At 33.5% G+C, this 14,550-nt stretch overlaps 1 protein-coding gene across 8 annotated transcripts in view; it reads left to right on the top strand.

The window, feature by feature from the left end:
• KIDINS220 (kinase D interacting substrate 220) overlaps positions 1-14,550 on the top strand; it is an 82,428-nt gene that overhangs the window by 46,235 nt on the left and 21,643 nt on the right. For all 8 annotated transcript variants that reach the window (XR_011599773.1, XM_070932974.1, XM_070932973.1 and 5 more), the window contains exons 16-22: positions 1,190-1,341; positions 2,192-2,481; positions 3,280-3,420; positions 4,100-4,343; positions 4,589-4,677; positions 5,341-5,485; positions 6,554-6,716. Coding sequence is in view for 7 of the 8 variants with exons in the window: in XM_070932974.1 (XP_070789075.1) it covers positions 1,190-1,341; positions 2,192-2,481; positions 3,280-3,420; positions 4,100-4,343; positions 4,589-4,677; positions 5,341-5,485; positions 6,554-6,716 (1,224 nt within the window). In the remaining variant the exon portion in view is untranslated. The remainder of the gene's footprint in view (positions 1-1,189; positions 1,342-2,191; positions 2,482-3,279; positions 3,421-4,099; positions 4,344-4,588; positions 4,678-5,340; positions 5,486-6,553; positions 6,717-14,550) is intronic.

Raw genomic sequence — 14,550 nt, 5'->3', positions numbered from 1 at the left:
GATTTTCAATGTTTTTGCTGGAAATCAGCATTTACTTCTGATTTCTGGCAGAAAATGGCCCATAGCTAACAATAGATTTGCTTAATGACCACATTCGCTTTACTGCCCCTGTGTTTGCTTAATGATTGCCACAAAAAAAGGTAAAATTGGGTGTGATCAAGTGATGACCCGCTTAACAATCATCACATCCTACAAATGTAATTGTGGGCTCAATTACAGTCATAAGTCTAGGACTACTTGAATTTTTGAGAGGAACTCTTTTTTGTATCCAGCATAATTTATGTGACCATGGGAGAAGGCACCGTTTCTGTGCTCTAGAACAGTGTTTCCCAAACTTGGCTATTTTAAGATGTATGGACTTCAATTCCCAGAATTCCCCAACCAGTATGCCTGGTTGAGGAATTCTGAGAGTTGAAGTCCATACACCTTCAAAGGGTCAAGTATGGGAAACACTGCTCTAGAAAAACAATGGTGGCTGAGCAATCTACTTCTGTGATCTTTCCCCAGTAGATAATTATATTTTTATTCAGGTAATCATTTGATGTTCAGTGTAATTTGTTACTAAATTACAGTTAGAACTAATAGGCAGTTTTATTATTGGTAGAGTTTTAGGTTTTTTGTTTCTGAGTTTTATTATCTCAGAACTTAATACATTATTTGAATTTTATTGGTAGGTGCCTTGCACACTCTGCTTCCCAGGATGGAGAAATATAAATGCATTAAGGTTATTAGCCCACTATAAATTATGCAGAAAACTCTTTAGTATCATAGTGTCAATCTGGCTTGTAATAAAATTATCATTGTAGTCTACTGGTAACCAATGCAGAAATGTATTCTTAGGAAGACTTTTACCAAGTTATTTAAAAACTACCAATAACTACTGCATTTGCTCTATTTGCTCAACCTCTACAAAGATGGCATTAGGATTAAATATGTAATCAAAAATATTTCTATATTTTGTTTTAAATATCTTGCATAGTTATGAAGAATACTCTCAATAATTGTATAAATAACAGGGGAATTATTGAATGAATAAATGAATTTATCATTTCTTTAATAATAAAATAATACATTAAAATGAAAACCATGAGATTAGCAATGAAAGCTCAGCAATTTAAAAATGTCCTAATAAAAGGAAAAACTCAATTTGTACCAATGAGTAACAATCTACAATTATTTGTTGTTTAAGGTTTCTCTTTACAGATTACAATAGATTGTCCAGTGTAGGTGGAGAAACCTCAATGGCTGAAATGATTGCCACCCTTTCAGATGCCTGTGAGAGAGAATTTGGGTTTTTAGCAACACGTCTTTTTCGAGTATTCAAAACTGAAGAAACTCAAGGTATGTATGAAGTTGTTCAATTGAGCTTTTTTGTTTTACAGTGATAGCAGCACATTCCCCTCCCCCACCCCAAAATACATTTTTCTTTATGATTCAGTCAATGTGAAGTGACGAATGCATTGGATTAGGATTGGGAAGCCACAGGCTCAAGGCCAACCTTGGTTATGGAAACTTTCTTGGTGTTTTTGGTCCATTCAGTACCACCGGATTCACAGGACTGCTGCTTAACTCTTTTGTGAATTGTCTTGAGCTCTTGTAAGAAAATGCAGAATATAAATCTGCATTTAATGTTTCACATTAAAATGCAAAACTAGGACATATAAGTAATGGTTACTCTGTTCAAAATCCTAAATGATTTAGAGCCAAGTGGGAAACAGAGTTGCAAAATTTCCATGACTTAAAGGGGATGGGACATTACATCTTTTAAGCAAAAGGAATACAGAATGTTGTTGTGTAGATACTCTCTACACAGATAAGGACTCTAGAAAACTTTAAAGTAAGAATCTGCTTTTCTTGGGCTTTTACAAGGGCAACAGGAGAGTTTCACTTAAAATTATCCTAACTTATTAGGCAACCAGAATTAGGCCTTCTCTTCTATCATATCCAATTTACAGGAATAAATTTCAACCCCTGTTCTTTCTGTTTTCAGGAAAGGGTTTAAACCTTTCTATTTAGCCATGGTTTTTAATTTGATTAACAATAATAATCAATTGTTTTGTGAGTTTTAAATTTTTTTGTAGTTAGTTAACTTGGGTGCCTAGTAAGCAAGAAGGCAGAATATAAATGATGTAAAATGTATGTATTTGAAGTTATAAATTATGTATTTACCAATTGCTGCTTTGTCTCCTAGGTAAAAAGAAATGGAAAAAAACTTGTTGTCTCCCATCTTTCGTTATCTTCCTCTTTATTCTGAGCTGCATTGTTGCTGGGATCACTCTTATAGCCTATTTCAAAGTGAATCCTGAAAACATGACAGTGAATGCTATTCTGATTTCATTTTTATGCGTTGTGGGTTTGAGCTTTATCTTGAACTGTCGCACGTGGTGGCAAGTGATGGACTCCATCTTAAATTCACAGAGAAAACGGCTTCACAGTGCTGCTTCAAAACTACACAAACTGAAGAGTGAGGGGTTTATGAAAGTACGTATTATATAATATAGCAATTTTGAATTCAAAACTGAATTATGTTAGTTTTGTTTAAGGACCTGTAGAACACATAATTTAGGTATGAAATGTTCCAGAGAATGGCAGAACATTTGGTTTCCCTCTAGATCATGCTGTTATGAGGACAGTAAGGTAGTTTTCCAGAAGTAAATTCCCCAAACTGGAAGTGGTTTAAAGCATTCTGCATATATTTTTCTAAAGGAAACTGGCCCATTTCAGAGGCAGACTACTCTCAGTATGCTTTGAACCACTTCTGGTTTGTAGGATTCAGTTCTGGAAACTGTCACAAGCTTTCCTGGAATGGAAGGGGAATGGAATGTTCTAAGGCTCTTTGGAATGTTCCTGAATCAGTTTCTGAGTTTAATTTAACTTGTAATTGATCATGAAGACTCATAAAAATAAAGCATTTTATCAATTAGATCAGGGATCCCCAACCCCAGGCCACAGATCAGTACTGGTCCATGTTACTGGCCTGTTAGGAACCAGGCTGTACAGCTGGTGGTGAGCAGCAGATGAGTGAGCGAAATTGAAACCATCCCCCTCACAACCCCGGTCCTTGGAAAAATTGTTTTCCATATGAAATTAGTCCCTGTTGCCAAAAAAGTTGGGGACCGCTGAAGTAGAAAACTCAACATTATGAGTAAAATGACTCAAAAGATTTTGCTACTTTAAATACTGGGAAAAAAGCTATATCTATGGCATTTAAATTAGAAGTTTGCCTCTTAACATGTTTGTAGGATTGACGTTAAGTTTTGTGTATTTTTATTTTTGTAGGTTCTTAAATGTGAAGTGGAGCTGATGGCAAAAATGGCAAAAACTATAGATAGCTTTACTCAGAATCAAACCAGGCTTGTAGTAATTATTGATGGATTGGATGCCTGTGAACAGGATAAAGTTTTACAGATGCTTGATACGGTAAGTATTTAATTGATTCGCCTTTCAAATATGACTATGAGCCAAGACATTGGAAATGTTCTAATAATTTGCTTTAATTCATACAACTAATTAAATTCTTAAATCAATGGAACAGATTATAGCTACTTGTTTCACTGCTTTCACTGAGATTTGCAGCTCAATTCTGTGCATGTTTTTGTTGGAAATCTCTCAATAGATTCAGTGGACTTATTCCTAAATAGAAATTTATAAAATTGATTATAAACACAAACACATGCTAATTTTAAAGTGATAGTCAATTAATGTAGTGATCATGGATTAGTGGAGACACTCCTATTTCTCATTCCATGCCACAGTGCTTTGAGCCATTTCTTAAGCCATCTCAGGAACAATATGGAGACTGCATTTAGTTCAAGAAAAGCTTCATTGTCCAGGCAGTCCCTGTAATGAAAACTATATTTCATGTATATTGCCTGCCAGACATTTTATTTTTTAAGAAATATTTAAATGTTTAAGTGCTAGGCAAAATGCATGAGTTGTGATATGTACTACTTGTAATATATCTAATCAGAAGAAAACAGCAATGAAACATCTTCCATCCCAAACTACTACCTAATAATTGTGCCCTGAACTAGTTGTCATCCTCCCTCCTTCCCTCCCTCCCTCCCTCCCTTTAATTAATTTTCTTTCCTTTTCACAGGTTCGAGTCCTTTTTTCTAAAGGTCCATTTATTGCCATTTTTGCTAGTGATCCTCATATCATTATCAAGGCAATTAATCAGAATCTGAACAGTGTACTAAGAGACTCAAATATAAACGGACATGATTACATGAGGAATATAGTTCATTTACCTGTATTTCTTAATAGTCGTGGACTCAGTAGTGCTAAAAAGATGATGGTAGCTGCAACCACAAATGGAGATGTTCCATATACAGATAGTTCAGGTATGATAGCAAAATTATAAATAAGAAATAAGATTATTAGCATTAGCTGGAGAGGGAGGGAGGGAGGGAAAGAGAGAGAGAGAGAGAATGTGCATATAGAGTAGATTTATTTTCACAGGTAGTTTTTAATTTTTCTGTATTTTTTTATTGCTTTGAGCATTTTATGAATAAAACGGCAGAATTAAAAAAGGTGCTAATAATCTATAATATATTAGAATTGCATTTTAATTAGAAAATATTTTTAGGATTTCATGAAGACATTGATCGAAGAATTTCACAGAATAGCCTGGGAGATGTGACTAAGCTTGGAAGTAAAACAGCTCTCAATAGAAGGGTAAGAAATTGGCAGTTACGGAAGAAAAATCATTGAATATGTTCTACCAAACAGTTGTCCAGTAGGTTTAAGTGGGATTTGTTGGATCTAATTTAGATGTGATGAAAACCCTTCAAGCGGAGTGTTTCTACAGATTTGGCATGTAAGTGAGGAAATGGTATCTCTTACAACTTTATTGACAACTTTTATTTCCTGCTGGGTAGAAAAAGAAAAAAGAAAGGCTTCTGTATTGATGAAATTACTACTTGAAAGTGATCCTTGGGATCTGAATCTGATTTGATGCAATATTATTTAATACATTTCTATGCTGCATCATAGGTGAACTTCTGATAAGGCAAATTCCAATCAAAACATTTGGGATAAAGCAGAGTTTAATTACCATGTTTCCCCGAAAATAAGACCCTGTCTTATATTTTTTTGAACCCTGAAATAAGCGCTTGGCCTTATTGCCATGCGCTCAAAATCCCGATTGGGCTTATTATCAGGGGATGTCTTATTTTGGGGAAAACAGGGTATATAGAGCTCCAGTAATAAGTTTAATAACATTTGAGAAGTAATGAAAAGGTTTAAAGGGATTCTGAGATTTGAAAAAAAAAATTCCATGTTCCTGGCACACTGTATATGAAAATAGTATAAGTTCACCACTTTTTTTTTTAAAATTAGGATACCTACAGAAGAAGGCAGATGCAGCGTACCATTACACGTCAGATGTCTTTTGATCTGACCAAGCTATTGGTTACAGAAGACTGGTTCAGTGATATTAGTCCACAGACAATGAGGCGATTGCTTAATATTGTTTCTGTGACAGGTATGTTTACTTATCAGTGCCAAACATTTATAATCTTGGTCTTCATGCTGAAAGCAGTTAGCCTGTGTAGTATTGGGGAATAAGCATATAATTTGTTTCGAATCTTTTGCACTCTGTAATGAAATTAAGAAATATTAAAAATTACATGAATTTGGAGCTATTCACGTGACAATTTAAAATTAGAAATTTGCAAACAATACTTCTGTCTTACAAACTTTCCAAAGTATGGTAGCATTGTAGTGGCAGAGTATACTTTTGTTTAAGAAGTACACCTCTGTAAAGACTAATTTGGTGTAATTGTTCCTTAGTTAAGAATAAGGAATCAATTCAATTCTTACCAATTGAAGTCAGCTGAAAACAACACAGAATTGTTATGGATTAATTATTTGTTGGACAAACAGCCTCTTAAATTATTCTGAAAATAACCTAGATAATAAATACTCCTTTCTGTGAATGAAAGTTTATTTATGGAATAAATAAAAGCTCAGCCCATTTAAAGAGAGAGGGAGATAATTGTCATTTTCTTCTGGACTTCTTGCACATCTGTCCTTTCAGAAGGATATTAAGCTGCAATAGGGGCTATGTATATGCTCAGAAGGAATAGCTTCTCCCTTTTCCAATGAAGCTATTCCATTTATGGAAGCATGGATCTGAATGAAAAAGTAGCAGGTACAAAATGCAACATTTGGAGATTGCATTAAACTTTAGAAACAATATGCGAAATATATATATTCCCACATTTTTAAAATGTTTGGATTGTTAAACAAATCCATTAGCTTTATAGTTCAAAGATATAATTTTGACGACAAATCTCTATTATGAAATTTCAATAATTAGATTGTTAATGATTATGAGCAATGTAAAATAAAATTCCTTATTGATACACGGTCTATCATATATTTGTGCTAAAATACTTTGATTTTGGTATGTTAGAATACACAGTTAATTCAGAAGAGCATATAATGATTTAGAAGCTGAGATGTGATTCTTAGGAGATTTTGTATTAAATTGACATTTTGTAGGAATGTGAACCGTATTGCTGAGCATATATCTTTTTCAACTTTATAGGACGTTTATTGAGAGCTAATCAGATCACTTTCAACTGGGATAGGCTGGCAAGCTGGATCAACTTGACAGAGCAATGGCCATACAGAACATCCTGGCTTATATTGTATTTGGAAGAAACAGAAGGTGTTCCAGATCAACTAACTTTAAAAACAATCTATGAGAGGTAAGTGTTGTTTTAACTGTAAAATCTGCTAGGAATAGTTAGGAAGCCAACATTTAACAACGACAAGTGTCTCTACTGGCTAATCCAAATATGGAGATCCACTTTGGTATAATGGTTAAAGTGCTGGCCTAGAAACCAGGAGTTCTTGCTCTTCTTTAGGCTCTGAAACTGGCTGGGTGACTTTCAGCCAGTCACTCTCTCTCAGCCCAACTCACCTTGTTGTTGTGGGGAAAATAGAAGGAGGAAGTAGTATTAATAAGGTTTCCTACTGTAAGTTACTTATAATGTAATAAATGAGGGATTAAAATAAAAATGAAGTGAAGCTAAGATTTAATCCAAATGTATATTTTGTCAAGATGAAACAGCAACATTTTGTTTTTTTAAATGGTCTTGGAAAGGGGTGTTCCTCTTCGACAGTGGGCCAGAAATCATGCATCCTGGAAAAAGTATTACATAGTTGTTTCATGTCAAAATGTGTGCCTTAGCCTAGTAAGTTAAGCAAAGTCTTAGAATTTGCTTAACAAATGTCCAACAATTCAGATCCAGAATTATTTTAATTTCTTTTAAAATGTGTTATGTGTTGTTATTCAGTTGCTAAGTCATATATGATTCTTCCTGACCCCATGGACCATAGCATGCCAAGCCCCCCTGTCTTCCACTGTCTCCCAGAGTTTGCCCAGATTCATGTTCATTGTGCTGATGACACTATTTAACAATCTCATTCTCTGCCCTCCTCTTCTCCTTTTGCCCTCAATCTTTCCCAACATCAGCGTCTTGTCCAATGAGTTCTCTCTTCTCAAGTAGTGACCATAGAATTTGAGCTTCCACTTCAGCATCTGTCCTTCCACAGAACAGTCAGGGTTTTGCTTTAGGATTGACTGATTTGTATTATATGTTAAGAATATAAAAAGTAGTCATGCTGGTTGAAACTAAGGTTTATTTAGTCCATTTTATCAGAAGAACCTCACACTGGTACAAGAGAACCTTCCAAGCTCTATCACCTAGGAAGTGGTATTAAAAAACATATTGCTATTGAGATTAATGTATAAAATCATGCTGATAGCCACCAATACCTGGACCCCATAAAATGTTACCCAGATTGGCAACTCTTATTAAGTTTTTCAATTATTGCTTTTTGCTTTGTTGTCATTAGTCAATTTCATCGATTGATTAGATTCTGGTGGTGTAGGAAAGAAAGAATATCGTTTATTCACTTCATATCATGCATATATAATTTTATACACTTTGATTATGTCTTCACTTAGCTTTAAGGCTCACATTTAACTTTTTTTCCCCTGCCAGATAAATTGTTTTAAGTCTGTGTCCCCTTCTGCACTTTTTCTAGCTTTTTGAAGGACACAGAGATTGGGAAATGAATACTGTGATGCTTATGGAAAATAAGAAATTGTTAATCCATAGTATTAATGCAAGAAACTGTCATATTTCCAAATTAAATGTTTAACATAATTTAGTATGACTCTAAACTGGCAAAGCTTGAAAAATGTCTGTTAAAGTTTATACACATAGACAGATAGGTTGTTATATCTATTCCAACTTTATAAAAATGGGATCAGGTAATTTCTTCTTGATTTATGTACTTTAGTTGGCTCAAACGAGTTATAGGTCATTAACATGAGTTTTCTAACTGGCATTTCTTAATTATTTTGGTGGTTAACAGTTCTTTTTCTGTCAAAGGAGATATCTTTGGATGGAGCTTGTTTCCTTTCTCTAGCAGAGGTAAAAAAAAAGTGTTGACAGGTTAAGAAAATAATAATGTTGTAGATGTGGCAGTTACAGAGCTATTAAAACAAGGGTTTCCAAAATGCAACTAACAGTATTTGCTCTTTTGCGGTATGAATCCACCTCATTGCTTTCATTATTGGGAAATTGTCATTCTTGAGTAGGGTTTTTTGTAATACAGATACAGTACAGTCCTAATCATATCTGTTCAGAAGATTCCACTGAGTTGAAAGAAACTTACTTTAAAATAAATATGAATAATGAGTATCCCATGAATCTTTTAAATATTGTAACTAATTTCCTTCTTCCAGTAGATGGCACTGCTATAATTGATTATTTTTATTAAGAAGACTGATGTAATACTGTTACAAGTTTGATAGAAAATGTATGGTTAATCTCAGATCTCAAACTTTAAAAAAATAATTTTGTTGTTTTTTAATATTTTAATAATTTATTAATCCATTTCAAACAAAAATACATAAAATAAAAACAAACAGTCACTGAAGAGGAAGGAAAAATGCATAATACATAAACATAAAAAATAGGGTCTGGAACTGCGTATCTATCCCAAATTCACCTGATCTGTAAGTCTTTAAAATAGAAAAGTAAACTTCCAATATTCCCCAAACCTGTGCATTCCCCCCCCAAAGAGAACAATAATGTGACATTTTCTGATTAACAGAAAAGATATAATTTTCTCAGAATTGCTAAATCACTTCTCTGAAATACAATCCTTTATATATGGAATTGTAATATTTCCCCTCTCCAGCAGTTAATGTATAATTTGGTTCAATATGTGTACCTTTAAAAACAGTTTACTCAGCAATTATGTGAACATATTGTATACTATTTTTCCAAAAGAGGTAAAAAGAACATACCATAACATATGTGTTAGGGTGCCTTTACATTTTTTGCAACACCAACACAAATAATGATCAGTCCATTCTTTACAAAGCATCTAGAAGGTGTCAAGTAGATATGAAAAATAATATTTTGATAGATTAATTTCAACTTTAAATCACAGATCATAAACTTAGTATTCTTCAAAACTTGACTCCATTGGCTTGAAAAGATAAGTTTCCAATTCTTGATTATAAGCTTCTTGTATATTTGTTACAGATATTTTAAGCCGTTCCTTTACCATTTCTCTTTTTGACAGAAGAAAAAAATGGTTTGAATTGTATTCATAATATATCAGATATTTTAGAAGCTTTTAAAAGTATCAGGTTCATAATGAGCCATCAAAACATGGGTATATGTCCATTGTTGAATTGATGGTAAATAAAATTCTATTTGCAGAGGCTTAAAAAAATTTAATCATTAAATAAAAACTGATTTATTAATAAGATTCTGAATGAAAATTAAACCTATCACGTAATACAGCCCAAATATGTGTTACCTCTAGCAAAGTTGGGAACACTAATTTAGTGCAAGTATACTTTGTATTTAAATGACTAAATGCAATAATGGCAATTCCCCTTCCTCCCCCTATAACAATTATTACAATAAAATGTTGATTCTAAAATATAAGCTAGCAATATTTCTGAAAATCTGGAAGATCAAAATTCTTATTTGTCATAGACAAATGAATGTTAGAAAGAGAGATTCTAGGTATGATACTGCCCCAAATAAATTTTCTCAAAAGGGTGTTGTAGATGTGTCAAACATGCAGGCCGCAGGCCAGATCTGGCTTGCGATAGGCCCAGAGCTGTCCCGCGAAGCTGTCCCGAAGATGGTGAGGGACTGGCTCATGCTGTCCTTGCCCCGGCCCACCCCAGCCACGCCCACCCTGCCAGCCGCAATGACCAGGCCACGCCCACCCCAGCCTCCCAAGACCAAACAAAATCCTGATATTGCCTGCAATGGGATTGAATTTGACACCCCTGTTGTAGAGGGTTACCTTTATGGTTTAGAATTTATGAATAATTAAAAATATTGATGCTGACAGACATGTCTTATGCAGACAACTCAAGGAAACCATAAATTGAAAATCTTAAGCCAAAGGTGAACCAAGTTCATTTACAATTTGTGGAACATTCTGGACTGTTTTCTTTTTCTGTGTTAGATTCAAACAGCAGGCTGTCTGTGGCACTCCATCCAGCTGAGTGCTTACTGATGTCCAATGGTTACATTAGAAGATTTGTCAGTTTTGAGATAACTTTTGAGACATGTGATTTAGTTAACAGATGGCTAATGCGTTAATTTTATGTTGCTGGATTATTATGGCTTTTGTTACCCATCATATTTCATGAACAGCTAGGAATATATGAGACACTATTTCATTTACCAAACATTTAAATGTCATCTACATTTATCTGCATGACATTTAAGGTTTTGAGATTCTGAGCATTAGAAGCAGTTGGTGTTTTCATGTTTTCATTTCACAGATTTTTATTTTATTTATTTATGTTCTGCCTTTTATCCAAGAAACTGTGGTAGAATATATTCACATGTTAGTGGTTAGGCTGAGAGATAAAAGTTTGGCTTAGTATCCCAATAAGCTTCATGGCTGATTAAGAATTTGATTGTAGCTCCACAAATCTATTCTAATGTTGTAACAATAGCTCCATATTTGGAAAAGAAAAAAGTACAAACATATTTTGGGATGTAGAGCTTCGGGAAAGTATCAGGTTACTGGCTAACTAAAAGTTTGGTATTTGCATTATTTCTATTTGTAACAATCTGAATTTGGTACTGGAACTGTTATATTTCTCTTTATCAGTAGAAGTGAAATAATAAAGTCCAACTTGATGAATTTAGGGGTAAGCCAAAATTGAGGAAGGAGTTGTTTATGAGCCCACCTTTTGATCCTTATGAAATGAATATTTCTATGTGATTTATTTTTTTCGTAAGAAGCTTGAAGCTGTGAAAATGTTCTGCCCAGCTCCAGTGATATAGTGGCACTTGTGTTAAATATGAAGCACAAAGTTGTCCTTGGCTTCTTAGTAATATCACATAATTAAACCTTAGGGGACATCACTATTCTTGATGTTGAAACAAACACCCACTCGAAGTAATCCAGATTGAACAATTAGATTTCTGAGAAGTTGTTGATTTCTTGAAAACATTGCTTTCACAATAACAATAACAATTAAGAAGTTTGGTGCAACCTTATGATGTTTGCCATGTAATTTATCAAGAAAATGCAATGTCTTCACAGGCACATTTCCATTACAAAATGATTATATTAAAATGTTTTGATTTGTGGTTAGTTCCTTTATTTTTAACTGGCCTTCTGAAAGCTTGATCCTGAAAGACAGGATACATATGTAGGAGTGTGCGTGTGTATGTCTGTTCATGTGTATCCAAAAAAAGGTACTTGCTGTTTTTATATATGTTCCTTATGCTCTGTTAGCTATTGCATAAGGTTTTAAATTGTAATATTTCTAATTCAGATCAATCCTGTTGGTTTATTATAATCTGAAAAGGGATTGCACTAATGAGGGACAGATTAAATACATAATTTTCATTAAATATGAATCAGTACAAAACCAGAAGAATTTTTATCACCAGATTTAAAGTTCATTTTTCCATAAAAGCCTCATTTATTCTTACAGTAATTTGAGGATATATATATATGTGCCTTATTCATCTGTAAAAAAGAATGTTGGTTCTTGGTGTTTAGTGAAGTTGCTTTTGTTAAATAATTTTCTAAATTGTTCAACTTTTAACAAATGACACTGGATACTAACATTAGAAAGCAATTTCATCTAATTAAGTAGATCCTTATATAAACTATTGGAACATTAAGATGACAAACTGTTCATTTAGGGTTACTTTAATTGGGACAATTATTGTAATTTTGCTGCAATTATGTTTTCAGTTAAAAGCTTTTGTCTCATTTTTTTGCTGTTGTTAATGTATACATAACAGAAAAAGCTGAAATGAAAATTTAAGTATTTTTCTCTATTTTTGCAGTGTTGTATTTAGAAATGTAATAATTATGCATTCTATATAAACTGTTTTTTTAAAAAGATTTTTAGCATACCATTTAAAAAAAAGAACATGTGGACAAGATACTATATATCATGAGTTGCTTTCCAGTAGATGGTAGTAGTGGTTTTCTATTTTTTAGATAACTTAATTGGTTTTCTGTTTAACTATTTAACTAACTTCTGTTTAACTATTGATGGGAAAGTGCATGAATTTTATTAAAATAATTTTGATATGATTTAAACAATGTGGACACAACCTAAACTGGTTGGAATTTCTGATTATTTACTTATTTTCTATTAAGAAAAATACTTCACTTTCAGGGACAATTATTTAAGGAATGGGAAGAGTTTATTCATATGTGCCATATTTTATAACCTGATATAAAACCCAAGGGGAATTTTTTTATTAATCTTATTTTTTTTGCTCCTTGCCTTCAAGTTACTTTACAACTTATAATAAAACAGTATAGTTCCAGCTATATGTACAGTTCAGTGAAAAACTATTCAACTTTTGCATTTTTTGAATTTTGCATGTCTTTCCCACCGAATGTTTCAGGGCTTTGAGTTCTCGTGATATATAAAGCAACTCTGAATTAGATGTTTGCTTCGTTTAATCTCATAAAAAAGTAATCCAATCATGCAGTGTGCCAGTGTGGAAAAATAATCATCTCTCAATTTCAGTAACTATTTATACCACCTTTAACTGCAATAACTGCAGCCAAATACCTCCTGACTCCTCCTAATTGTAATCAGTTTCTCACATTGGTGAGCAGTCTGTCACAAATTTGGTTCTTTTCTCGATGATGAACTGCATCAACTCAGTGATAGGTAAAGTTTTTTTAGCATGAGCTGCTTATTTCAGTTCTTGCTGCAGCATTTCTGAGGGGTTTAAGCCTCAATTTTGTTTCTTGTGACCATCAGTTACATTGTACTACTTTCTCCAAATAGAAGACCTCTTGCTGCTTTTATTTAAAACTCTGGTTTGCTGTCCCATTTGTTATGTTGAAATTCTACTCTGTGTCTGAAAATTGAGACACTGATATGGATGTATACTTTTTAATTAGTCAGCTTCTTTTTTTGTTCATCACAGTCTCTTCCTCAGGTAGATCCAACATACCCAGTTTTCACGAATTGCTTAATTTAGTCACCAGAAATAATATGCATGTATATGTAATGCAAAGCAACCCAACCCAACCCAACCCAACCCAACACAACCCAACCCAACACAACCTAGCACAATACAGAAGAGCTATTTTACTCTTTCTTCTTTTTATACTCTAGTATTTTTAGTGGTATGACATGTCTCACATTAATTCCTATCTTGCAGATGTTCTGATAACTATCTAATTTACTTAATTTTTATGCTGTATTGTGTTTACTGAATTTCTAACATTGACTTCAACATCAATAATACTTTTTTCTGAACAGTATAGCACAAGATGCATTTTACTTATTTCAGTATATCCTTACTCTTTCCTTTTGGTCTACTGATACCTACTTTTTTACCTTGCAGTAACTAGCATTATTAATTTATCCATGGTTTTAGGCCCATTCTCTTATTTTCTAATATTTGATAATTGACTATAGAGTTTCTTCAACCATTATGGAAACTCTGCAGCAGAGGAGTATCCTCAATTAAATTTACCTGTAATTCCATTTTGCCTACAGTGAGTTCCTTTCACCTGTCAGATGTGTCAAGATATTTCAAGGCATTTTGGTAGGTTTTTTTTTTTTTTGCAGGTTGTAGTGTGCATTTGATGTGATGGAATATATCCATAACTGTCCAATAATTGAATTTATAGGTAGGGCATTATCTTGGATAATTTAGACAGTTTTCAGACATTGCATACTAGTTCATCTTGTATGAAGTTTGTAATTTTCTTCTTTCTTATTTTTTTATTTTCAGAAGTTTGAGGTTGGTAGATACTTAAGTAGTTCAGTTGTATTCATTCATGAAGATTCACTGCCTGAAGCAACAATATCAAGTATTTGAATTACATATAGCCAGTCGTGGGTTGCTACTGGTTCGCACCTGTTCGGGAGAACCGGTAGTAAAAATTTGTTGTCAGTCAGAGAACCGGTAGTAATGGCTGGCCGGCCATACCCCCGAACTGATCTCCCGGTTGCCGCTGCCATGTTTTTCGTGCACGTGCATCTCA

The sequence above is a fragment of the Pituophis catenifer genome, unplaced genomic scaffold (genome assembly GCF_029215685.1).
Source record: "Pituophis catenifer annectens isolate HBS135680 unplaced genomic scaffold, rPitCat1.0.hap2 SCAF_1, whole genome shotgun sequence".
Taxonomy (NCBI): domain Eukaryota; kingdom Metazoa; phylum Chordata; class Lepidosauria; order Squamata; family Colubridae; genus Pituophis; species Pituophis catenifer.
This window is presented reverse-complemented; position numbering and strand designations above follow the sequence as displayed.